General features: G+C 55.9%; 1 protein-coding gene across 6 annotated transcripts in view; it reads right to left on the bottom strand.

Moving 5' to 3' along the window:
• Positions 1-627: 627 nt before the first annotated feature.
• Tcerg1l (transcription elongation regulator 1 like) overlaps positions 628-27033 on the bottom strand; it is a 167936-nt gene continuing 141530 nt past the window's right edge. For 3 of the 6 annotated variants that reach the window (XM_078024099.1, XM_078024087.1, XM_078024084.1), the window contains 5 exons: positions 18017-18152; positions 9686-9775; positions 5857-5975; positions 5057-5151; positions 628-1518 (listed from right to left, as the gene is read on the bottom strand). In XM_078024099.1, coding sequence (XP_077880225.1) covers positions 1415-1518; positions 5057-5151; positions 5857-5975; positions 9686-9775; positions 18017-18152 — 544 coding nt within the window. In that variant the 3' untranslated portion in view covers positions 628-1414. Of the gene's footprint in view, positions 1519-5056; positions 5152-5856; positions 5976-9685; positions 9776-13732; positions 17842-18016; positions 18153-27033 lie in introns of those variants that run through there. The other 3 variants (XM_021723391.3, XM_078024092.1, XM_078024097.1) reach the window with 3 other exon arrangements.

Raw genomic sequence — 27033 nt, 5'->3', positions numbered from 1 at the left:
CCCTCTCCCTGGGCTCGCTGAGCCCTGCGGGGTCTGCTCTGTCTGTCTGTCAGTCCTGCATTGCCCACGGCTATCTGAGCTCACCAGCCCCGGCTCCTGCACCAGAGGGTCACACTCTCCCCATCAGGAAGGCCCCTGTTGGGGTGACGGGCGGTCTCTAGCTCCCACCTGGACTCGACTGGTCCTGGACTGGCACTGGGTCCTTGGAAGTCTGGTCCTGCCGTGCTGCCTGAGCCGTGGCCTGATCCGAAGCCCAGGCGCAGGCAGCTGGAGTCGCTGACATCGGCGGTGACACACCAACCACTCAGCTGTGAAGGCCAGGGCACGTCCCGGGAAGGTCCCAGCGACATTCTGGTACACGTGGCAGAAAGTGCTCTTGTGCGTGCGGAGGAGCAGGAGCCAGGAGGCCCCCACTGCTCCCTGAGGGACAGGCAATAAGGGACCTGCAGACGTGAAGAGCCCTCGCGCGTCTTTGCCCCGCTCAGGGCCGGAGCCTGCCAGGGGCCTGTGAGGTTCAGGGCCCTCACCTCCCGCGAGTCACAGTCCCCACCCGAGTCTTCTGAGACCTGCGTCTCTAGTCCACACAATTTTACTGCTTATGGTAGAAATCTCTGCCACAAAAACACACTGGCTTAAAATATTTATTGATTAAAAAAAATTTAAAATTTTTATACAAAGATGATGAGAAAAATCTCATGCAAACTCTGGGCATACAATAAAAATAACTCAAATATTAATATGATGATTTTGTACAAAATAATTCTCTGTCGTAGGACCTCTGACGGACGGCCAGCGTGGCTCCTTGCCTCTGGCCTGGACCCCCTCAGGGAAGAATGGGCAGTCGCCTGTGGCCACCGCAGGCGGTGCGGGGCCCACGTGTGGAATGTTCTCTTGTCACTATGATGAGCGATGAGACCCTATTCTACTACTCAGAAATGAGACAGAGACCACGGTGCGCTGGAGCGAGGGGACTTCCTGCCACAGAGACCCCCCACAGGGCGGAGCAACTTGCCAAGGTGCCCGGAAGTCCCAGGTAATCTTTTCCATGAAGAAAACACCCCAAGATTATTATAGATGGTTTCTCCTTGTTACAAACCTGCAGTGGGCTTATAAGCTGTGTCTATTACAAGTAAATTTGCATAATTAAAACAATGAAGGAATCAACAGCATCATGGCAATTAGAAATGCGTCAAACTCGGAATGTGGTACAAAAGAGAGCTTCAATATGAAACAGTAATCCTCTGAGAAGGAGCCCCAGGCCTCGGTCCCCAGCCACGCGGAGGCCCCCGCCGGCCGTGCTCCATGCCTGGCCCCTCACCACGCTCTCAGCTGCCCGCGGTCTTACGGAATTTTCCACAGACTCATCTCATTTTCCGTAGCCTTAGTCTGTTTTCTTTGTCCCGTTTCTTAAGGATCAGTATAAATTGGTTGAAGAAATGCTCCTGATCCTTTCTTTTCTGAACAAGTCGAAACCTCTGATCCCGACCATACTTCTCAGCAAACTCCTTAAATGTGGTCCTGAAAAAAGAAAGAGTTCTCTTTTTATTTTTTTGGAACGGGGATTCAATCCAGGGTGGCTTCACCACTGAGACACATGCCCAGCTCATTTTTTAAGTTATCTTTTGAGACAAGGTCTCCCCAAGTCCTTAGGACCTCGCTAACTAAGTCGCTGGGGCTGGACTCAAACTTCCCATCCTCCTGCCTCAGCCTCCTGAAGCAGCACAGAAGGAACTGGCTACCTGAGGGGTTTCAGGGAGCAGGTTTATTGGCTGCAGCCAGTCCACAGTGCTACTGGACACTCTAAAACATTCTCTGGACCATGAGTCTAGAAATTGTTTAAACTTTAGACCCAGCATGGAGGGGTGGGGGCTTGGAGTTTCCCTACAGGAGGAGTCTATATAAAAGTAACCTTTTTCTTTCTTTGAGTTCTCAGAAAGTGCTTTTTAGACCAGACGTTTTGTAAGTCTTTACCAAGAAAAAAAGAGAGATAGTATCTTTTGTACAACAGGCTTAGGGACCCTAACCCTGTCACACCTTTTGTGCACAAACATGGCATTTACCAGAAAGAGGAACTTCCGGCCTCAGTGACCCCTGCAGACATCCTGCTGATCTGAGAAGAGGACAAGCTACGTCATGGCAGAGCCTTTTGGGTGGGGGTTTCTGGTCTGCTTCTCTCCAAGACTCTGGGATTATAGGCAAGCACCACTGTGCTCCGCAAGAGAGAGCTCTGAGAAGTCTTCCCTGAGAGCAAACCTTGGCTCCCTGACCATGACCAGGACAGGCAGCCTGCCTTGAGACAGAGAAAGCCCCAAGGGACAGGGTGCTGCAAACCAGCAGGCTGGCAGGGAAGCACTGGCCTCCTGCACCTGCTGCCCACGCTGGGCGTCATCCCTGCAGACATGGCTCCAGGCCTGTCCCGACACCCCCATCACTCTGCACCCCTAGAGTCTTCTCCCCGCTGCTCCTGCCAGGCTCCTACCTGCCGCTGGACTTGGCATATGCTGTTCCTTCTGCACACCCTTCCCTCTTTTCTTCTGCCCACACCTCATTAGAATCCAGGGCCAGCATGCCTTCTGGGGACACGCCCTCTCTAGAGGCCCCAGTAGCTGGGACCCATTCCCCCTGGCCCTGGTCACAGCTGAGATCTTGTTCCACCTTAATGGGCGGTGGGTTGGACCTTGTCCACTGCAGTGGAGCTCTGTGACCCCCCACTGGACACGCTGAGGATGCAGCACGCTGGGGTAGAGCACCCAAGGTCAGGGGTAACCCACCTGCTAGGCACCGAGTCCTTTGGTGGAAACGTCAGGAGGCCAGCCTGGGCCAGCGAGGCCAGGCTCATGGTGGCGAGGGGGATGCGGGTGGGCCATGGGTCTGTCCTGTCACCTTGAACTTGAAGCCGGGGACAGTGACAGCAGAGGGCGGAGGCTCTGGTGGGCTGCGTGAGCCACGGCCCTCCTCCCAGCCACAGACAGGGCTCAACCCGCCGGCCGCCTGGCCCTCACCAGGTGGGGCTCCTGGGGAAGTGCCCACGGCAGTGGGGATCGGCTCAGGCCCTGTCAAGGGTTTCTCCCCATGCCCTCCTTTCTCTCTGCAGAAGGTTTCACGTTTCCTGCAGGCGTTTAACCACTGTATGAAATGTAGCTGCAACTGCACAGCTTCTCACACCCGGACAGGACCACTGCCACGCTGCTCACACCTGTCCTCTTCAGGCACCCAGAGGGGCCTGCGCCCTCCTCGGCAGCTGCCAGGCGCCGAGGCCTCCTTCCTTCCCGCTTTCCTCTTCCCTGTGGCTCCCCTTTACCCCTTCTCTCTCTCCTATGTCCTCTAATGTTTAACAATTGTGGGCCACAAAACTAGCATGCTCTTGTGCTTCTCCACTTCCTGCACCTGACAGGAGAGGGCTGCCATTGTGAGGGCTGCCACTCCTCTGCCTGTCTGCTGGGTACAGGCCTGCCCAGAAGCCTGCACAGGGTCAGGGCATGCCCAGGAGGCCTGCACAGGGTCAAGGCACGCCCAGGGGGCCTGCACAGGGTCGAGGCATGCCCAGGGGGCCTGCACAGGGTCGAGGCATGCCCAGGAGCCTGCACAGGGTCAGGCATGCCCAGGAGGCCTGCACAGGGGCTGAGGCCTGCCCAGGGGGCCTGCACAGGGTCGAGGCATGCCCAAGAGGTCTGCACAGGGTCGAGGCATGCCCAGGAGGCCTGCACAGGGGTCAGGCATTCTCAGGAGGCCTACAAAGGAGACAGGCATGCCCAGGAGGCCTGCACAGGGGCTAAGGCCTGCACAGGGGCTAAGGCCTGCCCAGGAGGCCTGCCCAGGGTTGAGGCATACCCAGGAGGTCTGCACAGGGGTCATACATGCCCAGGAGGCCTGCACAGGATCGAGGCATGCCCGGGAGGCCTGCACAGGGCCACTCCCACTCAGCCCTACTGACATCCCTGCAAGGAAGAGGCCCTGAAGAGGATGGGGAATTCCAGCTCTGTGCTCTTGGGCTGTGCAGAGGGACAGCGCTGGCTTTCTGCAGATCTGCCAAGCTGTCACCAAGCTTGTGAGGCCATCTGGGTCTGCAATGCACCTCTGTAAACAGGGTCTCTGGTAAACAAGGCCTCTTGCCTGTTGGCCACTGCAGGAGGTGGGGCTGTAGGGCCAGGCATCAATCCTGCTGCCCAAGACCTGGAGTGCCCGGGACTATCCCTGAGGCAGCCGTTCCCACAGCTTCTCAGGAGCGACCTGAGGTGGGCCACGGGGATCAGCCTGGATGACCACAGGATGAGACAGAGCCCCAGATGCTGCCCCCGAGGCCTGGGCTTGGTTGCCTGGCTTTCTAGAGCGCCACCACCTGTGTGTGTCACTGAGATGGCTGTGACCCAGCTGCAGACAGGGAGAGGAGACCCCGGAAGGGCTTTGGGGACGCTGAGGACTTGGCTGCTTTTAAAGTCGAAACATAGATTTTAAAGTCAATACAGTAATATATGCCAAGTGCACATTTTAAAGGCGTGTGTGTGGACCATGGTGTGTGTGTGTGTGTGTGTGTGTGTGTATGTGTGTGTGGACCATGTTGTGTGTATGGTGTGTGTAGTGTATGTGTGTGTGTGGACCATGGTGTGTGTGTGTGTGTGTGTGTGTGTGTGTGTGTGTGGATCATGGTGTGTGTATGGTGTGTGTAGTGTATGTATGTGTGTGTGTGTATATGCTGTGTGTGCTGTGTGGTCCCCCCTTCACTGTGCAGCAGCCCCAGAGACTCATGTGTGGCTTGTGGCTAACATTTGCTGACCACCTCTAGTGAGGACAGCAGCAGGGCTATTCCTGTGGCACCTGCTGTGTCCTGAGCATCTGCTGCCCAGCACTGGTGGACCCTGCAGCACCACATGCCATCCTCTGGGGGTCTCTGAGGTTGGTGTGGTCACCCCCATTCCTGTGAGGATGCAGAAGCAGATGAAGGTCCAGCACCTGCCCACTGGCTGGGCCAGGCCAGGAGCTGCATGGTGTCAGGGCCACCTCCCCCGTCTCCCCTCCCTCAGCCACTCATGGGGACAGAGACGAGTCTAGAACCCACTTCTCACAGCTGCGGGGCCACAGGAAACCCAGGCTGCAGACTCTTCCAGATGAGCGTTCCGTGATGGGGATGATTTGTGCTCAGTTTCTCCCCATCTGGAAGGCAAGACGCTTTACCAGGTTGTGTGAGCTACATAACTTGGCCACCCAGCCATCGACCACGAGGGTCACACACCAGACGTGGAAGCCTACATCTCCATTGAGAGGACCGATGCCAAGCGATCTAAAATGAAATGCATCAGAACCCATCATTTATGCCTACAAATGCCTTATCTCCTGGTTCTAGAAGGAGCACATGTTCACTTTTCTAAAAGAGAGTCAGCTCAGGTGACTTTAAAGAACTAAGCTGAGGGGCGCCTCTGCTTGCTGCCACCCTGTCCTACGGCTTTCTTTGCCCTCCTTGTTATCTTAGCAGCCTTGGTGACCAAGTCAACACAGGTCACTCGCCCTGGTGGCCTTGGTTGACCCTCACACGGCTCTGCTGAGTGGTCAGACGGGGGGAGGGTGGTGGGAGCTGCTGTGTCCTGTGGGCCTGGGTCTCGGGACTGCTGTGGGCAGCCCAGGTCCTGGCCCTTCATGCGTGTGGGGAGGACACAGGTGGTGACAGAGGGTTGACACACCACGGTGTGATAGGAAAGCCGCTTTCCTCCCCAGAGGGGGGAACGGTCCCGTCTTTACAGTCAGCCCTCTCAGGGTCCCCGGCATGTTAGGTCACCTGACTCTACAGGGGGAACCTCAGGCCTCCTGTGACCGCTGACAACCTGCTGGCCCCGGAAAACACCCTGAGTGCCCCCGCCTTACCTGGGTGACACTTTAGACTCCTCCAGGAGCTTTCTGAACTCTTCTTTGGCGAGCAGCAACTTACTCTTTTTTTCCTTGTATTCTTCTTTTATCCTCGTCTTGACAAACTGTTCAAATATCTTGAAACACACAGACACAAGCATTATGGGATGACACAGGAGAAATGGAACCCCTGGGTGAGCCACCCACTCCCCGTGGCCCGGCCTGTGAGCCGTGGCCCTTCTGCTGCGCTCTCAAGGGCACCAATTAGTCCACAGAGTGGACCCCACCCCGAGGCCCAGTGCTGGTCCACACACAGGCCCCACCTCTGGGCCACACCGTGGCCTGCAGCCGGAGTCCCAGGAGCTGCGGGGTGGCCCTCTCTGAGCCCCTCAGGTGTGCTTCTCGTCTGGACCCTGAGTAGCTTCTGAGCAGTCCCTGGCCTGTCAAGTTTCCCATCGCCGATGGGCACAGTGACACTGGGTTCTGAGCTTTCTCTAGTCTCCTCCCAAGGCAAGGTCATTGGCCTTCGAGCCTCCAAAAATGACATTAACCTGTGAACAGAGGACTCCCGACCTCCAGTTCCTGAGAACCCCACCCTGCAGCGGGGGGCAGGGGGCGTCCAGGCTGGATGAGCACAAGGAGCCCCCGCTGGGCTTGCCAGACCCTCGCTGGGCCAGAAAGGTGTTCAGATGTGACCAAGGAAACCTCCTCTGTCCCGTCGGCAGGGAAATCCCCCCGAGACTCCAGGATCTTCCTCTCAGAAACCAGAGCCACATCAAATGCTGAAACCTCTCTGCCACGGTCCACAGAAGCCTCATGCTTTTTATTAGAAGAAGATTGCTCATCGTTCTAACACCTGAAAAATTGTCACTTACAGACTACGAAGTTGGCAGGGAGGGGACAAAGTCATTTCATTCCTAATGCTGACAAAACCTCAAGAATATTTAAAAAATAGACTGGAGGTAATTTAAATTCTTATGCAAATATAAATAAAGCAACAGTAAAAAGCCCACACGTGGTGCCACCTCTGTACCAACCCATGCAGGCCTGGGGGTCGCACCCAAGTGCAGGGCGGCTGCAGGTCTCCAGCAGCAGCAGCAGCCCGCTGTGGGGGGAGGTGGGAACCGGCAGGAGCCAGCTGGCCCTGGCCTTCTTTGACCTTGTCTTCCTGTTTCAGGTCCCTCTTTAATGGCAAACATTTATGGGATCATAAACACAAAGTGTCACTTACCACCCGAGGATGCAGCAGTGCCTATGGCTGAGCCTTAGAGCAGGTGCCTGTCTATTTAAGAATCTGACTGGCTAATTCCACTTTTAAGGCAAATAATAAGGTATGGAGTCTAGTCATCTTATAATTTAAACTAATAAAAGAGGTGAATGCAAGGTTATTATCCAAATAAAAGCATGTGGCTCCCTCATTAGCCAGAGTTTTGCTCTATTAATTTTAAATCTGGGTAGAAAGGCTGGCTGGCTGTGGGGTCAGAGCTCCCGTGGAATACCTGCACCTCTCTGCCTGGAACCATTTATCCATCGAATCAGATTTTTCTCTCTCGTCTCTCCTTTTTCTCAGTTGCTTTATTTATGATGCTATGATTTAATAGAGCAGGATTTTTTCCTCCTAACAATCATACCATTTTTTTTCCAAAGTGGGGCATGACTTTTTAAAAGAGATAACGTTGGCCATTATCTCGTTACTGTGAGCTCTGCTGTGATGAAGCCAAACAGTACTCGTTGCCATGGAAACAGGCCCAGTTTGCACTCCCTGGCCCTGTTCTCTGTTTTGGCTCACGCTCTCTCCTCCTCTGCAGCCCCAGGTGGAGGGAGGGTGGCATCATTCACCGCAGAGCCTTGGCCTCTCCACGGAGGCACTGGGGACGCAGGGCCTCAGCACACGCTTGCTTGCGCTATTTATTTGTCAATAGGGCTCTGCTTTTTGCATTAGGCCCGAACACTGTGTCTTTTCCCAGTCCAGCTTGGTGCCCTGCTCACACAAGCTGTGGAGCTTCTGTGCCGGTGCAGCTGCAGCCCCTGAGCTGACGTGGCCCCCGCTGCTGCAGTCTGCCCGCTGGTGGCTGCATTCTCTTCACTGGGCCTTTTGGGGACCACAGCTTCCTCTAGGAGACTCCACAGGGACATTTGAAGGTTTCCCCCAATAATGACTCCAGGTGTGGGCTGACATTCCCACTGGATCTGTCTGCAGGCCATGGACGAGGGCAGGACTCCCCACCAGTCGGCGTGGGAAGGCACGGCCCTGGGCGGTCTGCGCCCTCTGCCTGGCCTGCCCACGTGCAGCCCCCCGCTCCCTGCCAGCGGTGCACAGGACAGCTGTCTCTAGCATGGAGGGCAGTGGTCTCCAGCTGCGGCGGCCAGGCCCTGCCTCAGGTCCTCCCTGGAGACGCAGCTCGAGCATCGAGCCGGAAGTGTTCAAGGGGCCTCTTCTCTGCCGGCCTTTCTCTTGGGGGTGGGAGGTCTTCCTTCTTCAACTTCCTCTTGAGAGAGTGGTGGCCACTAGAAATATCTGTGACTTAGAGAAAGGACGGCAACAGATGGCAGCAGGAGCCTCCCCGCAGGTGGCGGTCAGACTCCAGCCGCTGGTGGCTTCCAGGGCGCAGGGTGTGGCTGCCACGTGGACACAGGCTCCCTGCTCTGTGCCGCTGTGGTGGACGCTCGGACCTTCCCATCTCATGATGCAGCAAAGGGGTGAGACGGTGTCAGCGATTAAACTCTGTGGTCTCCCAAACCAGCCCCCTCAATGGCAGGGTTATCCGGAGTCATGCTCACACCTCTCGTGGTCAATGATGCTTCTTTCTCAAAACTGAAACTCTGCTAAAGGTAATCAGTTCCCGGTTCCTACAGGACTGTGGCCATCTCAGGAGCCTCCCACTTCCAAGGCCACCCGTGTCTGCTCCTGGACTTTACGGCTCCAGGGGTGGCAACCAGCTGAGACTCTGCCTGGGCTGCTCCCTGCCATCGTCTCCGGCATCTGCTCACAGGGACTTCATGAGCTGGTGACTGAACTGAAAATAGAAAGGCAGTCTCCACGCTCCCCCTGGGTCTTGACCACAAACTGCCATCTGAGAACCCCAGAGGAGAGCCCGTGGGCCCACGGCAATGGACCTTCTTCTCTGGGATGACCCAAGGCTCCTCTGCGGTCAGTCTTGGTTCTAGGTGACTCACTGCCCGGGGTACGGTGAGAGGGAGGACGTGGCCTCATGTGAGGACTCGGGTTGAGAAAGCCCGGCCATTCTCAGGCCCCGTGGACCCCACAGGTCCAGCTAAAGCTGTGGTTCCCTAACCCTAACCCTGGCGATGACACACCTCTCCCGAAGCCCAGTCATCTCAGTGCCCTCTCCCATCTGCCTGGTCAGCCTGGAAACAGAAGGCTCAGTGACCTCACCACAACAGAGCCCTGGCCAGTCTGTCTTCAAAAGAGCTTCCAGACTCCTGACTCCAAGCCAGCCCTGCTGTCCTGGACCTGCTTTCCAGAACACCACCCTTTGCTTATTCCAGGAGTGTGCCTTGGACCTCTCCCGGTCACTCACATCACATGGCACCTGACATGCCCGGTGACTTTACACTCTGAGTACAGTCACAGGAACATGGCTTATGTCCCCCAATTTGCATTTTTACCTCTGGTCAAGTCTGGACGGTCAGGTAAGAAGGATTCCCAGCAGAGACCCCACTGCACTGCTGACCCCCGTTCACAACTCGAAGCTCCACACGCACCACACGCTCCCCCTCCCCGCTGCACGGGCAGTCAGCAGGCAGCTGTCCACCAGCAGTGACAAGCCCAGAGCCGCCGCTTAGTCCTGTGTCTGCAGTGTCTTCCTGCTGGACGCCACCGTACCTGTTTCCGCTCCTCAGAGTTTAGCAGGAGATAGCGCGGGTCAAACACAATTTTGTGCAATTCTTTCTCCCAAGTAGAAAACGCTGACACCTGGAGAAAGATATTCAATGGAGTTGGTATTAACATCAGATTCTGAGCTGGGGTTGCGCTGAAATGATCAATGGTTAAAAAAAATGCAACATCGGAGTACAACAGATCAGCGACGCGGCATTGTATGAAACCCGTGCGAACATTTCGAGAAAATCAATGCTTAGAACATTAGGAAATTTAATTTCTAGACTCGTGACACTGTTCCTTCCTTGGGAGTCTCCAGGGCTCAGCCCTGGTCTGCAGGCCCCGGGCTCCATGGAGAAAGCACTGCAGCCAAGTCTTGAGAGCAGAGAGGATATTTGCAAAAGTCTCACAACCTGCAGGTCACAACAGAGGGCTATGTCTTGCAAACAGGCTGGGTCAGCAGAACTTTGGTTGGTATTTTAATCATCAAGCATCTGTTAGATGGGTTATTGTTAAAAGCCACGTATTTTATTTTACAGTAGTTTTAGCATTACTGAAAATTTGCTAGAACCTTGCAGGAGGCTCCTCTGCCCCCAACTCTGCCAGTGGGCCAGGCTGGTCACGGCGTCACCCTCCCACCGCGGTTAACAAAGCCACTCATCCTGCGGTTGCTGCAGGACTTTCTCTTTTCTTCTCAGGACCCCTCCTGACATTTCCTCGACACTGGGGAGTTTCTCAGACTCCCTGGTTCTTGATGGCCTTGCTGTTTGGGGTGCTGACAGGTATGTTGAAGGATCCCCCGGGGCTGGGATCATCTGGGGCTGTGGGATTGGGAAGAAGACCACAGGGCTGTTGTGTGATGTGTCATGCACGACATCAGGGATCCCCACCAGGCCCGGCTCTCAGCACTGGGGCCTGGACCCAACCACCTGGCTGAGGTGTGTCCGTGTCCCCACCTCCAGGTTACTCTGCCCTTTGCCCACTGCAGCCTGATGAAGGTGGACACTTCAGCCCACACTTAGCAAGCTCTGCTAACCGAGGGCAGTGGCTACATAAGAGATTTGGATTCTTCCACATTCGCACCTTTATTCAGCAGTTTCTTTCATCTGTGAGGACACATGGTATGTAGCACATACTCTCAGGATCCAATTCCGCTGCATGCATCTTGCTGCTCACACTGCTCTAGCGTCAGCCCCGGGAGTCCTCCGTTGGCTTCTGCATGCCTGACGTGTGCTCCCGAGTCTGCTCTGCCAGCCCCCATGCTCTGCAGCTCTGCACAGGGCTCCAGGCTTAGCTGAGATGTGCCCGCCTGAGCCCCAAGCCAGTCATTCCTGCAGGAAGCCTTGGCTCCTCTGTCCCAGCGAGCTGTGATAGGAACCACATCCAGACAGGTTTGCTGCATGGGACTCAGCAGAGAAAGCAAGGGAAGGCTGCCTGAGTCATTTAAAAACGATTCATTTTCAGAAACACGGGCTTAGGATAAAGTCTGCCTCCGTCCTGTGCTGGGTGCTGAGAATTCAGAGAAAACAATTCAAGGCCCCATGATATCAGGAAGCCCTGCTGTAGGAGAAGGCAGATGGGGGAACTAAAAGACTTCCAATAGGGGACTGGCACCGCAGCAGACAGGCCTGGATGCCAGGGACCCAGGGCATGCTGAGCAGCCTGCAGGGATCCAGAGAACCAGCTACTGTGGCGTGCTCCCCATGTTCCCCCGAGCACTCACGGCAGGCCGGGGACTCTGCAGGGAAAGAGCTCTGTCATGCCCAGCGATGGCTGCCTGGCACCCCCACTGGGGACGGATGAGCGGAGCCTCTGTCACACCCACTGGAAGGTGACTGAGGTTTGGTGGAGACCGCGCAGAAGACAGCCAGAGAAAATTGCTCTGGCCTCCACCGAGCGCCAGCAAAGCCTCTCCAGAAAGGGGTAAAAGGATTTTGCGTTGCTCCTGGGGACAATTCAGCTTCAAGACAAATGGCTTCCATTTAAGTAAAGTGGCCGGGAGAGTTCAGAGCAGGCTGAAACGTGTGAAGACAGAGGTCCTGTCAGGCCCGGTGCCAGCCAGGCATCTCGGGGTGAGGACGCGGTCAGGCCTCAGCAGGGGAGCAGCCTCCACGGCAAGCACTGGGCTTTCAGTCTTCTCCCCTAAAGAGCCTGTCGAGTATGTTTCAGTCCTTGGATCACAAAGGGCCAGTGATCCCAATGGCCAGAGGAGAGGGTGAGTGTCACGGGTTGTGTGTTGGAGAGTGTATGGGTCTCCCCAGGGCCCCCCTCGCTGTCACTGGGCACCTGGCTCCCACCTAAGGCCAGCACCTGGGGACACCATGGTTCCTGTGCATGCACAGAAGCAGTGCCATCGTCTGTCTGCACTGGCCCCCATGCATGTCCCGGGGGAGCAGCGGCTGTCCAGCCACGTCATGGAGAACAGGGCTGATTTCCACCCTAGATGCAGACCCAGTTACTTCAGACACTGTCCCTCACCAAGTGTGATCAGCAAGACACACACATTGGGTCTCTCACTTCCTTGGCATATTAAAATGGTGATAGTGAAACTGGGACGTCAACTGTTGGCCAAGGTCAAGGTCGTGTTTCCTTGTCCAGGTGTGAATGTCCTGCAGAAGAAGTGACCAGTCTCAAGGGCGCTCATCTCTGGTCCAGGCTCCGGCCCCTCCAGGGCTGGCCCTTTCCCCCAGCTTGTGCCCCAGTGGGGACAGCACTTGAGCGGTGACACTGTTGCCTTCAGAGCCTATTGAGGTGAACAAAGGAGGGAGGCGCCCATGTGACACGCCTTGTGACGTGGTGTTAAAGACAGAAGGGAAAGAGGCACAGACGGTGCCCCTTCTTGCCTTGTGTGCAGTGGTCTCTCCTTGCAGCTGCCAAGAGAGCCCCAGTCCCTGGTCATTGACGGTCCCCTCCCCTGAGCCTCTGCCCAGCTCATGCTGGGCCCTTGACAACGGCGGGGGCCTTCTTCCCTTTCCGGCACTTGTCTCTCCTGTGCCTTCTTGTGCCTGGCTCTCAGGGAATTGGCCAAAACCCTCAGCCAGGGATGCAGCAGTCCTTCCTCCTGGAATGTGCATGGGGTTCTGGAGTGTCACCGAGACCCCTGGGGGCAGGTGGAAGTGACACCCAGCCACAGAAGTGGGTTCTCCAGACTCCCTCAGGCCTGAGCCCAGGAGCATCTGGGTCCAGGCACCGGGGGTGGAGGCAGGAGGGCGTCCTGCTCTGTCGCTGTCCAGCCTCTCCGCCCACCTCTGGACTCCACCTGCACACTCAGACTGGGAACAGAGCCTGTCCTTTAATGCCAGCGTGCTGTACCCCATTTTCTGGAGCATGTTGCTGGGTCTTCTCTTTCTGGCTCTAGTGTCCCAGTGATTAAAGGTGACTGCCCCAGGATAAAGGGACCAGGCTTGGGGCAAGGGGCCAAGCCCTGCCTCGTCCTAGAAGGTGGGCCCCTGGTCACTGCCTCAGCTCTGCCAAGAGCAGCCCTGCATAGAGGAGCAGGTGGCCCGAGTAGACCCCACTAGGTGGGTGACTCAGAGAACACGCCCACACTGACAGAGACCTGTGTGACCAGGAGGGGCCAACAGCATCCTGCGTAGGACTCCCATCCCTTCTTGGATACAGGTGCCCTTGGAGGGGTCAGCATGCCGAAAGCCCCGTGAGCCCAGGTGAACTTCAGGTAAATGCAGACGTGGGCAGAGGGGCCTTCAGCAGGAATGGCCAAATTTTACCAATTTCAACATTTTCTCCTGTTTTAATAGGTAAAATTTCACTCTTATTCCATAATGTACTCAGTCCACGTCATTTGCTTTTGAGGATTACTTTCACATTAGGGACAGTTAAAATCCCATCTAGAAGCTGCAGTGGGCAGGTCACAAGCCCAAGGGGGCAGCTCTGTCATTAGAGCTGATTCAACTGCTATGAGTGAGGCGTCCATCCCAAAGCCTGAGCCGACAGCCAGAGCTCAATGTCCATTGAGAAGGGGACGCAGGCCACCGAAGCCCAGAGGAAGCAGGAAGGAAGGAAGAAGAGAGTGATTTTTAAAAGGACACATGGTAAATATTTACATCCCTTAGTATTCAGTGTGGCCAAACACGTTCTCCAGGAACCTCAAACATCGCTGCTGGGAGGATAAGCTGAATTTCAACAACCTTCTCAAAACAATTGGGTAACAGAGATCAAATGTTTACAGCCCAGAGGAAACATATTCCACTCATGTGCATGAGCGTACACACACTCACACACACGACTACTTATCTATATGATCAGCCAAGCATTATTTAAAGTAACAAAAATTGGGAAGTCTACTTAATAAATTAAAATGCAGGATTTTTGAACTGACAATGAATGGGGTAATATGAGCACATCAGAAGTGTTCTCTGAGAGTTTACACTGATGAAGAGGGAAGAGGGTGATATCGAGTATGAATCAGGTTCAACCCTGTGAAATCGACGGCTAAACAAGCCACTGCTCAGCTGTGCTCAACCGCAGTTCCATATTGGTTATGCTGGAAGGTAAAGACATTTTGTTTTGATTTTTCAAACTCTGTTTTCATCTTAATTTAGTTTTTCAGTGCTAGAGATGGAATCCAGGGCTTAGTGCATGCAAGACCAGAGTTCTACCACCAACTTGTATTTCCAGCCCTTAAAAATCTATTTTTAGAGGAATAAAAAGTTTGAAGGAAGATAGACCCCATTGGTAGTAACAGTCACCTCTAAGGGAAGGATTTAGGTGGATTTTTTCCTTGATATTCTTTTCTTGATTGACCACTTTACTAGTGCAATGTCATTTGTGTATTTATGGCATGCAGCATGGTGTCATTCACACTCTGAGTCTCTTTTCTTCACCGTCTAGTCTCATTAGCAATGTGTGAAGTGCCTGTGAGGCTCAGAGGAGCTGCCGGAGCTGCCGCAGGAGTGTGATCAGCTTCTCCAGCCTCGACTCAGGCGCAGAGAACACGGCACTGGAGCCTCCTCTGCACAGCTCAGCCACTCCCCGTGAGGACGAGCAGGTGCCCTGGCCTGGTGTCTGTCACAGCTCTGACTGGCAGTGTGCTCATGTGCCCGGGGCAGGGAGGGGCCCAGACATGGCTGACAGTGGGGCACAGAGTTGGGAACCAGGCTGCCCTTCTTGCTGCCTGGGAAAGCTACCCTCTGCCCTGTTAGCCCAGGACCTGAGAAGGAGCCGCTGTCTTGCCTACACCAGCCTGGCTCCACTCCCTGTGCTGGAAGGCCATCTCAGGGCAGCTACAGGCCACTAGGCCAGGCCAGGGTGGGCCTGTGAGTTCCTTCCTCACTGTGACGGGACGTGGGCCCAGCCCCAGGGGCTCTCATTCAAGCTGGCCAGGGTCATCCAGGGTCCCCAAGGCTGACCCCACTGCTGGAAAGCGGGCCAACGGTCGCTCACAGAGGGACATGAGAGGACTCTGGGGGCACTCTGAGACCAAGTCGGGTTCTAGGGTCTCTAAGGGCCTTTGTCTCCTGGCCCCTGCCTAGGAACTGCCTATTTCCAAAGGAGGCTGCAAATGAAAACGTTCCCAAGGAAAATGTCCCGCTGGACTCCCTGGACAGGCCGTTAAAACTTGCCGCTCAGTCAGATGTGCTCCTCGATAGACCAAGTTCTCAGAGAAAGCTCCATTGCGATTTGTACCAAAATAGAAATGGAGCCTACTAACCTCCAGGAGCCACCGCTGACCTGGGGCAGGGGCAGGTAACCAGAGCCCCTGCCCAGGAGGCCCAGGGAATAGCTCCAGCTCTGCCCTTGGTTAACCACTAAGAAACCCCGGGGCCTGGCCTCATCATTCCGTGAGCGCAGGAGCCTCTGAGCTGAAGTATTGAGCAAAGGCAATAAAAGTCTTATTAATCACTTAGCCATGAAAAAAGTGACCTTTTAGGCCTCATTCTTTAAGCAACTACAACTCTTACAAGGCTCAGCTCTAGAATTCTCATGAGCAGGAGCAACTTAAGAAATCTGCTGGCATAGTTTATAAAGTCCCAAATCGTAAATGGTGGCAGTGCTTTATGGCATGGGCTGTAAATCGGACTGGTCTTTCTATCTGAGTGAGCGTGGGCTCCCGAACACCCTGCAGGACGCGGCACAGCTCCTGCCTCTCCCAGGAAAACACAGCACGGCACTGGCTTCCTTTTCCTCATGCTTATTTTCACTTAAGAATCTCAGAATCAGAGACTGAAATGAGCTGCTCAGGTCAAAATGCAGGTCAAAAATGCACTGCAGCTGGGCACAGTGGTGCAGGCCTGTAATCCCAGTGGCTCAGGAGGCTGAGGCAGGAGGATCGCGAGTTCAAAGCCAGCCTTAGCAACTTCGCGAGGCGCTAAGCAACTCAATGAGAACCTGTCTCTAAATTAAATACAAAAAAATGGCTGGGGATGTGCTCAGTGGTTGAGTGCTCCTAAGTTCAATCCTGGGTACCAAAAAAAAAAAAAAAAGGAGGAAAGAGAAAAAAGAATACACTGCAGAGTCATTGGTGAAATCCCTCAGCAAGGCCCTTTGGACAAACTCAAGAGCCTGTGTGAACCCAGCCCTCCAGCCTCTCGGCCCCTGGTTGTGTAAAACTCTGTTGGTAAATTGGGTTTGCTGGTTTCCAAACTAAAGAGAGGGAACACTTGACTGTAAGATGAAGTGAGGTGTGTTGCTCCTATTTCTCAACAGTTCATAATGCCAACGTGTCCCAGGGAGGGAGATCCCTTCTCCTTCCAGGTCATGCCCTTGGACCAGCCTGGCTAGGGCCACTCAGAAACACGGGTTAGGGCACTTCTGCAACGTCCCCGCAGTGGGAGACAGGGTGGGCGTAAGGGCAAGAGGCTCTGGGCGGGTCTGACAGCCAGCCACAGCCCTGAGGGCTCACAGAGCATCCGGCCTCCTGCAGGCCCAGGACCCACAGCTCTGGGCAGAGGGTGGTGTGCGTCCTGTTCACAGGGTGCTTCCGGGACCCTGTGCTTCAGCTGCTCTGCGGGAACAGGAGTGCGATGAAGCAAGCAGCAGCCCTTGTGGAAGGCTGAAAAGCTCCCCAGGACTCGTTAGGGACCACTGCGGTGCCTGTCCAGGAGTGAGGAAGGGGACACCAGGCCCACCTGGAGCAGCCTCCACACACAAAGGAGAAATCCTTGGGAAATCCCTGGAGCACACACTGGGATTCCTCTACCCTCCAGGAGCATGGCCTGGCAAAGGGACGGGTACTGGGGCAGGGACAGGACCCCGCATGGCAGGTCATCAGCAGCTGAGGGAGGGCCTCCCAGAGAAGGGACCCTGAGACAGATTTGTGTGACAGCTGCAGCCTGGATGCCCTTCCAGACCCGACATGGGTTTTGTTTTGTTTTTATTCAAGGGCACTTGTGGCCCACCTCCTTTCTCCAGCTCCTGATGCCAAGGCCTGCACCTTCCCGTCAGGGGCATGGCTGCATGGAGATGCACACCTTGGCATCCACAACGCCAGGGAGAGGGCCCAGGCAGCGGGCGGGAGGCCTTCCTTCCTGCTGAATCCAGAAAGGCTGGAGCCTCCTGGGCTCTTTGGGTCTCAGGTGGGGTGAGCGCTCAGACTGGGCTGCCCCGGGGGGTCCAGAGCAGTTCTTCCCAGCGCCCTGCACCAGGCTCCAGCTGCACCTGCTGCGGAGGGCCCAGGCAGGAAGCAGCCTGGGGGCAGGTGGACCGTGGAGGGAATTTGCCTTGCATTCAGGAGGCCATTCCAGTGCTCATTATAATTATCTTCACTCGAAGGTTCCACTGCTACCTTCTGTGTTCAGCCTCATTTTCTAAGGAAATCCAACTGGGTTACAATATTGTATCTGGCTCATTTTATACCCGAAAGCCAAGGCAAGAAATTAAAAGTTGTTGGAAAGGATTCTAATATAACCCCCTCCATTCAAAATGAGATCCAGAAATTGGCTGCAATTAGGATATTCTAATTTTATTCACAAATAGTCGTATTAATCCGAAGGCGTGGGAGTCCCTGGTGGGTAAGGTACCCCCAGGGGGGCATCCCTGTGGTGGGGCGCCAGGGCCTGGCCCGGCTACAGCAGCAATTTTCCTCACAGGGCAGGAGCCTCCTTCTGTCTTCCTGGGGACCTGTTCCTACAGGGGCCTCTCCGCCTGGCCCTGTGGGAGTTTCGCACGGGGGCACCCCACACCTCATGGCTGCCTCTTTTCTCCTTTAAGACAAGAAGCAGGGGCTTTCTCCATGTCAGTTTTCCCCAGTATTCTCCAATGATCTAGTACCCAGGTGCCACTCTGCTCAATCATGGGCTCTGCAAGGACAAGGTCCTGGCTGCTGTCCCTGAGGAGCCTCCCAGGCTGAGGCCCCGCACCCGCCCTGCAGGTCCTTACCCCTCTCTCCAGGAGCATGTCTCGGAAGTGGGTCGCGCGCTCCTCCAGGGGCAGCAGAATCTGGGGGGGCGGTGTCCGTGTGCCTCTGTCCTCTGGCTGTGGCTCCTCAGGCCCGGGACTCCCGCAGCCTTCAGTCCTTCAGGGAAACAAGAGCAAAAAATGACACAGGCCCTGGGAGGCCCAGCCGGTTTTCACTGCAGCTTTAAAACTTCTCTGAAACAAAGAATCTTTGGAAACTCTTTCAATAAAGCCTGGTGCAGGCAGCAGGTGAGTGGGGATCTCTGCCCTTGGCTGCAGACTGCTTGGCTGCTCTGGGCAGGAGATGGAGACTGAAGCCCAGCCCAGGGCGCCAGTGGGGGATGGTGGGCGCGTGCTAGTGGAGCTGCAGGAGCTGCCGACAGGGTGCCTGTGAGTGAGACCCTCACTTCAGGTCCCTGTGACTGCCACCTACACAGGACAGAGGCTGAGGTGCCCGTGTCACTGCATAGATGCTCTCAACCACGGGGGAGGGGGAGACCTGCCACTCACCACCGGTTCCCTTCTTTATTGAACAGATGAGTGAAAGAGTTTCTGGAACAGAAGTCTCTGCCCTGAGATGGACCAAAGGGGAGACTTAGTGACAAGGAGGGAGGCTGGGCGTTGCCGGGTCCCTGGTGAAGTCCCCAGCAGAGAGGGGTGGCTGCAGCCAAGGCCCCGGAGGCTGGCTGCCACGGGGGCCTATCTCACCAGGCAAGGAGCTCACCACAGCTTCCCCAGGCTCTCACAGGGGGCCCTCCTTGTCCTGGAAGGAAGGGAGACACCCACCCTGCACAAGCAGGTGCTGCCTCAGCACCACTGGCCCTTGGCAGACCTCTGCAGGGCTCCGTGCCTTATGCTAGAAGAATCTGCCAGCTCCTTCCAGAAAACCTTGCTGAGTGGGAGAAAACGGTGGGCAAAGTGCAGACACTGCTCCCTTCAGGCCGGGCTTCCCCTCCTCCCCAGCCTGGCCCAGCCTGGGAGCAGCTTCTGACCAGCCGCCATCCCCGTCCTCGTGGCTGCAGCCTGCACCTGCCTGTCACGGAGGCTCAGCCCACACTGGCTTCCCGCACAACCTCATGGCAGCCACACTGACCCTGGCAGGGCCTCTGTGCAACATGACCCTGCTGCACACCTGTCCATGCCCAGCCTCTGGCAGCCACTGTTCGAAGCAGCAGGTGTGGAGGCTCCCTGGACAGCTCCAGCCACAGGCCATTGCTCTGATCCTGGGCTGGGGACAAGGCTTCTCTCCTGGACCACACCCCACTCAGCTCCTGTGCTTTCCAGTAGTCTGGAATCTGGCCTCCACGTGCTCTGCACTGTGCAATCTGAGTGCAAGTGGACAACATCCGATCCCGCTGTCCTTCAGGGTCCTCCCCACCTGACATGTTTCAGGCCTGGTTTCCTAATGTTCGATGGTTCCCGATGAGGTTCCTTGATGCAAGTCCTCCATTACCCGGGTGGATGTGCACTGATGCACCCAGGGGCTGTATGGACACTCCGTCCTGCCTTCAGCAGCTATCCTGCTGTTAGCTTTGCCAGACCCCGCCCACCACTGACGCATCTTCTTGGTAGTTTTCTGCCCATGACCTCCACCCTCCTCCCTGGCTGTAATTTCCTGCTGCTCCTGCTGATTTGGAACTGATCCCTGTTCTGTGCTGGGATCTCCCCCATCGTGGCAGCCCTGAGTGCAGCGTCATCACCACTTCACTGCCTGGCTCTGGTTTTCTCTGACATTCGTACAGCGCCGTCAGTGGGGGATCTGCTCTGGAAAGACGGGGCCATGTCTGCAGACAGCTGAGGAACGCCTCTGGCATGTAGAAGGAGATGATGTTGACCACCCTGCGATGCACAGAGCAGTCCCCATCATGAGATTAGGTGGCCCAGGTAGGCCTCCTCCAGGCCATGGGCATCAGGTGGAGCCTGCACCACTTCCTTCTGGGGTGCAGGACAGGGACCCATGGTCATTCAGCTGCCAGGCCAGGCTGATCCAGGTTGCCCAGCCTGCCAAGTGTGCTTCTTCCCTGCACCGACTGACCCAGGTACTTAGAGAATGTGTTTGCTGAGAATGCCCAGCTCTGTCCAGCGAGGGGTCTCCACACAGTATGAGGGCTGTCATACCGACTACTGGTTTGTCCTATCAAACCAAAGTGAGTGTACAGGGAGACAGAGGGTTGCTGGCCCATTGGGGATTTTATTTATAGACCCAGTGCTCACATCCTGCCCTGCTTCTGCAATGATATGAAATTTTGAAATAGAAATTTCCAGCATTTGCGATTGTACTACACTCCAAAAGGGTATAATTAGGATTTCTTTGTAATAAATTTTCATTAGTTAAAAACAGAAGAGTGGAAACAAGGCTCATATTGTTGTAACTTGAAATAAGATTAAGAGGAGCATTGTGAGTGCAAAAATGATCGCACATTATCACTTGTTCAACAAAATACTCTGTGCGGAACCACGGGGCGCGTCCAGAGTGCCCAGCCACCAGCTCCATTAGAAGAGGGCAGAGGCAAATGCAAATGAGCGGAACGTAGTTTTTATATTCCTGGGACTGAATGATTCTTGTACATTTAGCCAAAAGTGAGTTCTGATACTTTTTGTTGGAAGTAAAGCTGGGTGGGCCCCGAGCGTCTCGGAGGGTGAGAGGCGCTGAGCACAGGTCTGGCTCCCTGACGGCCCCGCTAGGACTGGCTGACCCTGGGGGAGGTCTGACAGCAGCACGGGGATGGCGGCGAGGACGTCACACCCTGCTTAGCGGAACGCTCCGCGTCCAGGGTTGGCCTGGGCTGACCTTCCACCCATGCAGGTGTTCCCCAAATCTGGGCACCACACCCCGGGGGTTCCTCGCTCCAGAGCCACACGTTCCTTGCCCTCTTTCCCACACTCAGTGTGGACACGATGGTGATGGTCTCCACCCAGACGGAGGGTCTGTTCCTCCCGACTCTGTCCCTCAGCCCCCGTGTGCACACCACTGACACCGGCATCTCCCCTGAACCCCCACCCCGGCCTCTTCCCCTGGATTCTTCTGCAGAGTGTCCTGGGGCCATATAGTTGACCTGGTAAAGAGATGACAGCGCCACCAGCCACCCCTGGAGACGCAAGCAACAGCTTTTGTCACTCAGCGTTCCCTGCAAGTACGTGGCATCCATCTGTGCTGTGCTGGGCACAAGGACGGTTTGGCCAAACCAGGGGTGCCCTGCCCCCGGAGTGCAGTCTGGTGGGCCTGGACTGAGCCGTGGCGTGCCATAGCAAATAGCCACCACCAAGAGCCAGGGCTGAAGTCCCCATGTTCAGGGGCTGGGTGCAAGGGTTTCCAATGTGGCATTAGGTTGGCATTCCCGCCAGTACTACCATTTGACAGGCTTCGCAGGAATCGAGGGCGTTCGAGTTGCCCCAGAGGCACGTGAGGAAAAAGTCTGCCTCGGGCTGAGCCTGCGACAGAACAGCTGGGATGCCACCGTCTTGTGCAGACAGCCCTGCCTCTGGGGAGAGGTCTGCAGAGGTCCCCATGGGCCCACTCCCCAGGGCTCCTGAACCTTGTGGGGAGGCTCACTTGCAGGACAACCTGGGCCTGACGACGGCCACTCTCTAGACCTTATTCACAGTAAAATTCACGGTCAGACAATAGGGTCTGAAGCGCCTAGCTGCGCCACGGCTCTGACCAGGTGTGAGCCTGTGAAGTTCACCCTGTAGAAGTGTTCCCACGTCTTGGCTCTCCACGCGCTCAGCTCTGCCTCCCGACCTTTGCAGTTTGGATAAATGTGATAGACGGGCCTCTGGAATCTTCTTCCAACTTGTTCATAAAAGTGTTCAGCAGGAAATGCCAAAGACAGACGCCTCCGGCAGGTCCCACCACAGTGGCCCCGAGGTGCCCTGGGACGCAAGGCTCCTTGCGGCTGAGACCCTGGAGCTGAGGTCTGCCGACGTCTTCTCAGACACGTTTCAGGCCTGGCTGGTTCCTGATGAGGCTCCTTGATGTGTTTTCAAGTCCTCCATTACCTGGTGGATGTGCACTGATGGCTGCTGCCCAGGGCAAGGACAGCACCCCCTGAAGAGCCGGTGCATGCGCCAGCCCAGGTGACGCCTCTGCTGGGTGCAAGGGACGCGGTTTTCTGTCACTGCACTTGTTTCTTTGACCTGCTGATGCTGTAAGGTCAATGCAAGGCCACACAGGTCAGTGCCTGGCCGTCCTGTTTGTGCTTTGACTTCTGAGGTAGCAACAAGGCTGAATCTTGGGGCCCTGTTATCAGACTGTGAGCTGTGGAAGTCCATCTGTGACTGATTAGTGTCCTGGTCATTCATTTTGCTATTCCTTCCGCCCCTGCTTCAACCCAGAGGTTTTGGAGTGACGCAGTTTAACTTAGAAAAGTTCTTTCCTCTTGGACGAGAGAGTGGGGTGCCCACCAGGGTTGTCCCTGAGTGTCTTCTGTGGTCCAGGTGGAGGTGCTGGGCCAAAAGCTAGGAGCCCCAGGTTTTCTGGGTGTGAGGCACAAGATGGGACCCTTCCAGCCCAGTCTAGGGGCACGGTCACCTCCCCACACTCCAGCAGCCACCCCGCCTCAGGGTTTCCTTGGGAACGTGCCTACAGTCCCAGTTGCTCTGCTGCATGCCCCTGCTCACCTCAGCTCCTCGGGGCCTCCCTTCCGTGTATGGCACCCTTGCATGGCCATAGGGCCAGGGTGCCCAGTGGTCCAGGCCACGAGCACCCAGCTGTGACTCCTCATCTGGGTTTTCCCAGCACAGCCCTGGCAGAAGGGCCACAGGCTCCTCCTGTCCTCATCCTCACCCATCCACAGGACCCTCGTCCCTCCTCCCCCAGCTCTGGGCATCTCTGTGCTTTGTCACGAGGATCTCTCTCCCCAGGTGCTCTTCCTGCCCCTGTCCACCACAAGCCCTGGCTCAGCTTGTAGCTGGCCACCTGCCTGTCTCCCCTGGGGGTGGCACCTCCCTTCCAGTGGCTGAGCCATTCTTTCCCCTGAGCTCCCAGGGCACGGTCTTCCTGCAGCAGGGTGTCCCTCCAGGTCTCCCTTAGATTCTCCCCTGTCCACCTCCTGTAACGCAGGGCCAGATCCCTGAGGGCAACAAAGTGCTTGTTTGGTTGCCATCAACAGCTCTAGGCTTTGTCTTTGGTGCCCAACAAGCCGTGACAGGTGCTTGTTGGATTAGATTTTGTGGTTGATTTGTTTCTTGTAACTTCCACAGAGACATTTTAGACACCGCTGAGCTCCAGGTCCCAAGTGTTGTCACATTTAGGTAAGTGACATGTGACTCCTGAGTTCTCTTCTCTGACACCCACTGCTTCCCACCAGGCAGGAGCTGAGAGCAGGACTGTGGACTCGCACAGGCTGGAAGCCCTAACAGGTCTCCTAGGGCGAGTGCACGGACCTCTCCCACGCCCACCTTCTGCACCCCCCACGGTGGCACAACAACAAGAAAGGGTCTGCTCTGAAGGGACGGGAGGGGGCCGACTGCGGGGAGCTAATGGAGGACTCCAGCCCACAGGCCTGCCCTTCCCACGGAGATGCTGAGATCTCACACAAGGCTTCTCATTTCACTCACTGTCCAGGTACTTTTCATCTAGAAAGTTGAAATACTAATAGTACCTACCACTTAGGACTTGTTTGTAAAAATTAAATGAAATAAGGACACCTGATACTTGTTTGCAATTTTTGGCAAACACACTGAACTGAGATTTTGCATTTAATTTATTTAGCAGGAGGCTGGTCTGTAAGTGGCACTGGTGAGGGTGGTGGTGCTGAGGCCAGGGGACGACAATGAGGCCAGTGGTGGAGGTGGGGGTGATGATGGTGTTGATGCTGCTGCTCTGGCGGTGGTGGGGATGGTGGTAACATGGTGATGCTGGTGGTAGTGATGTTGGTGGTGGAGGTGGTGAGATTGTGGTGATGATGCTGCTGGTGGAGGTGGGGGTGATGATGGTGTTGATGCTGCTGCTCTGGGGGTGGTGGGGATGATGGTAACATGGTGATGCTGGTGGTAGTGATGTTGGTGGTGGAGGTGGTGAGATTGTGGTGATGATGCTGCTGGTGGAGGTGGGGGTGATGATGGTGTTGATGCTGCTGCTCTGGGGGTGGTGGGGATGATGGTAACATGGTGATGCTGGTGGTAGTGATGGTGATGGTGGAGGTGGTGAGATTGTGGTGATGATGCTGCTGGGGGTGGTGGGGGTGATGATGGTGTTGATGCTGCTGCTCTGGCGGTGGTGGGGATGATGGTAACATGGTGATGCTGGTGGCAGTGATGTTGGTGGTGGAGGTGGTGAGATTGTGGTGATGATGCTGCTGGGGGTGGTGGGGGTAATGATGGTGTTGATGATGCTGCTGGGGGTGGTGGAGGTGATGATGGTGTTGATGCTGCTGCTCTGGCGGTGGTGGGGATGATGGTAACATGGTGATGCTGGTGGTAGTGATGTTGGTGGTGGAGGTGGTGAGATTGTGGTGATGATGCTGCTGGGGGTGGTGGGGGTAATGATGGTGTTGATGATGTTGCTGGGGGTGGTGGGGATGATGGTAACATGGTGATGCTGGTGGTAGTGATGTTGGTGGTGGAGGTGGTGAGATTGTGGTGATACTGCTGCTGGTGGAGGTGGGGGTGATGATGGTGTTGATGCTGCTGCTCTGGCGGTGGTGGGGATGGTGGTAACATGGTGATGCTGGTGGTAGTGATGTTGGTGGTGGAGGTGGTGAGATTGTGGTGATGATGCTGCTGGTGGAGGTGGAGGTGATGATGGTGTTGATGATGTTGCTGGGGGTGGTGGGGATGATGGTAACATGGTGATGCTGGTGGTAGTGATGTTGGTGGTGGAGGTGGTGAGATTGTGGTGATGATGCTGCTGGGGGTGGTGGGGGTAATGATGGTGTTGATGATGTTGCTGTGGCAGTGGTGGGGATGATGGTAACATGGTGATGTTGGTGGTAGTGATGTTGGTGGTGGAGGTGGTGAGATTGTGGTGATACTGCTGCTGGTGGAGGTGGGGGTGATGATGGTGTTGATGCTGCTGCTCTGGCGGTGGTGGGGATGATGGTAACATGGTGATGCTGGTGGTAGTGATGTTGGTGGTGGAGGTGGTGAGATTGTGGTGATGATGCTGCTGGGGGTGGTGGTGGTGTGATGCCATGGTGGAGATGGTAACAGAGACGCTGCTGCTGATTCTTCACCCTCGTTGTCTCTGGAGGCTTCTGACCATCCATACTAGCTCCTCCCAGGCTGGGCTCCAGCCCTCTGTTCATCTGGGGGACGTCTCATCTTTTATTTGATTTAATGGATGCCTTCCAGCAAATAGGACTGGGAATTCATCATCGAAACAGCACCTCCTGTGACTCTGGTGTTATGTCTGGTGTTAGACGTAATACACAATTCTACAGGAATCAAAATTTCTATGAATCTTTTTGCCACGGGGCCTCAGACATCCTACCATGTGTTATAAAAAATGATCTTAAGATGCAACACACTCTGAAAGATCTGCGTTCTCTGGTTCTCGGCTCAACACTGTGGTGCAGAAGCATGTGCCTGGCAGCTATAAACAGGCTGTCACACCAGTCAGGGACACTGGGACCCTGGGCAGCAGTGAGCACAGGAGTGTCAGCCCTCCCACACTGTCCTGCTCAGGTGGGGTCTAAAGCCAAGGACCGCACCAGGACAGATGTCTCCCAGGTTGGATCATGGCCTTGGGCAAGACCTGACTGTGGGGCCTTGGCACGGGCCCCAAGAGGGGATGGTGCAAAGAGTCCTCTGAGCTCGGCAGGAATGGCCATCCCCTGACCATACTCAGAGGCAAGGCTGCCTGTGTACAGGCTGCGGGGAGCAGGGACTCCGGCCACCCAGAGGAGTAGGCCTGGGCTGAGCCTCCACTGGTGCCAGGTGCTTGTCCCCTGGCCTCAGCCTCACAGTGGCCTACCCTGCTCAACTGACTGAGGGCCATCCACCACCCCCTGCTCTCCCCACCCACTGTAGCTCTGCAGTGATCCCAGCCCCTGGACCTCGATATGGGTGGTCCTCTGGCACTGAAAGCACTTGCCAAGATGGTCCTCAGTGGTCACCAAACCCCTTCTCAGCTCTGCCAGGTCAGGCAGGCCCTTGTGGGTGGATGACTCCCCATGCGTCATTGGTCATCCTCATCCCTCCCTCTGCCTCGTTCCCCACATGCTGATGGAAACTAAGATGTGCCACGGGCCACGCTAGGCAGAGGGCACAGAATGGGGGCACCACCACGGTCAGGAGCCACTGCTGTCCTGGGCTCTGTGGCCCAGCTAGCAAAGGCTCTGGAGGCTCTTGTCACTTCACCTGCTCTCAGGGTGCCCTGGCGTGACGCACGGTGCTCTGCTACTGGTGGCAGGTGGCCCCTTTCAGACTGGGTAGAACCCAGCGAGCAGGGAGCCCGCCCCGTGCTCCCTGAGCCACGAGGAGAGGTCGGCTCTGGTGCTCTTGGGGCAGTGGCCCTGGCTCCAGCACCTGCTTCACAGCGCGTCTCTTCCAGGAGCTGGTCTGCCTTGCTTCAGGGCTTGGCTTGGCCAATCTGGAGTGTTTGCCCAGGAGTTGGGAGGTCTTCCAGCACCGCCCAGGGATGTATTTTTGCACCTGTGACCCCTGCAGCTCCTCACCTGGGAACACACAGGGGTAGATCCAGGGAGCTATCTCCTGTCACCTGCCACCCACCCACAGCACAGGGATGTGGGCTGGCCGCCAGCCTTCTTCTTCTGCAAGGGTTCCAGAGCATGCTCAGAACACCACAGCCCCCAGCCCGGGGGGAGTCTTGGCCAGGGGGAGTGGGAGCTGCCTCTGGCTTGAGCGTCTGGGGCAGGGCTGACAGCAGCTGATTGATCACTTAAAACAAAGCCAGCGGCAGCAGCAGCAGTAGCAGCAGCAGCAGCAGCAAGCATACTTTCCGAGAGAAAAGAGATTAGCACAGTCATGTGCATCTCAGGACACAGGCTCTGGGAATTCTAAAACTCAACAACAAAACTTGTGACACTAAGTGAAGC

This window comes from Ictidomys tridecemlineatus, chromosome 1, assembly GCF_052094955.1.
Source record: "Ictidomys tridecemlineatus isolate mIctTri1 chromosome 1, mIctTri1.hap1, whole genome shotgun sequence".
In the NCBI taxonomy this organism is placed as follows: domain Eukaryota; kingdom Metazoa; phylum Chordata; class Mammalia; order Rodentia; family Sciuridae; genus Ictidomys; species Ictidomys tridecemlineatus.
Note: the sequence above shows the minus strand (reverse complement) of the source record. Positions and strands in the feature narration are given on the sequence as shown.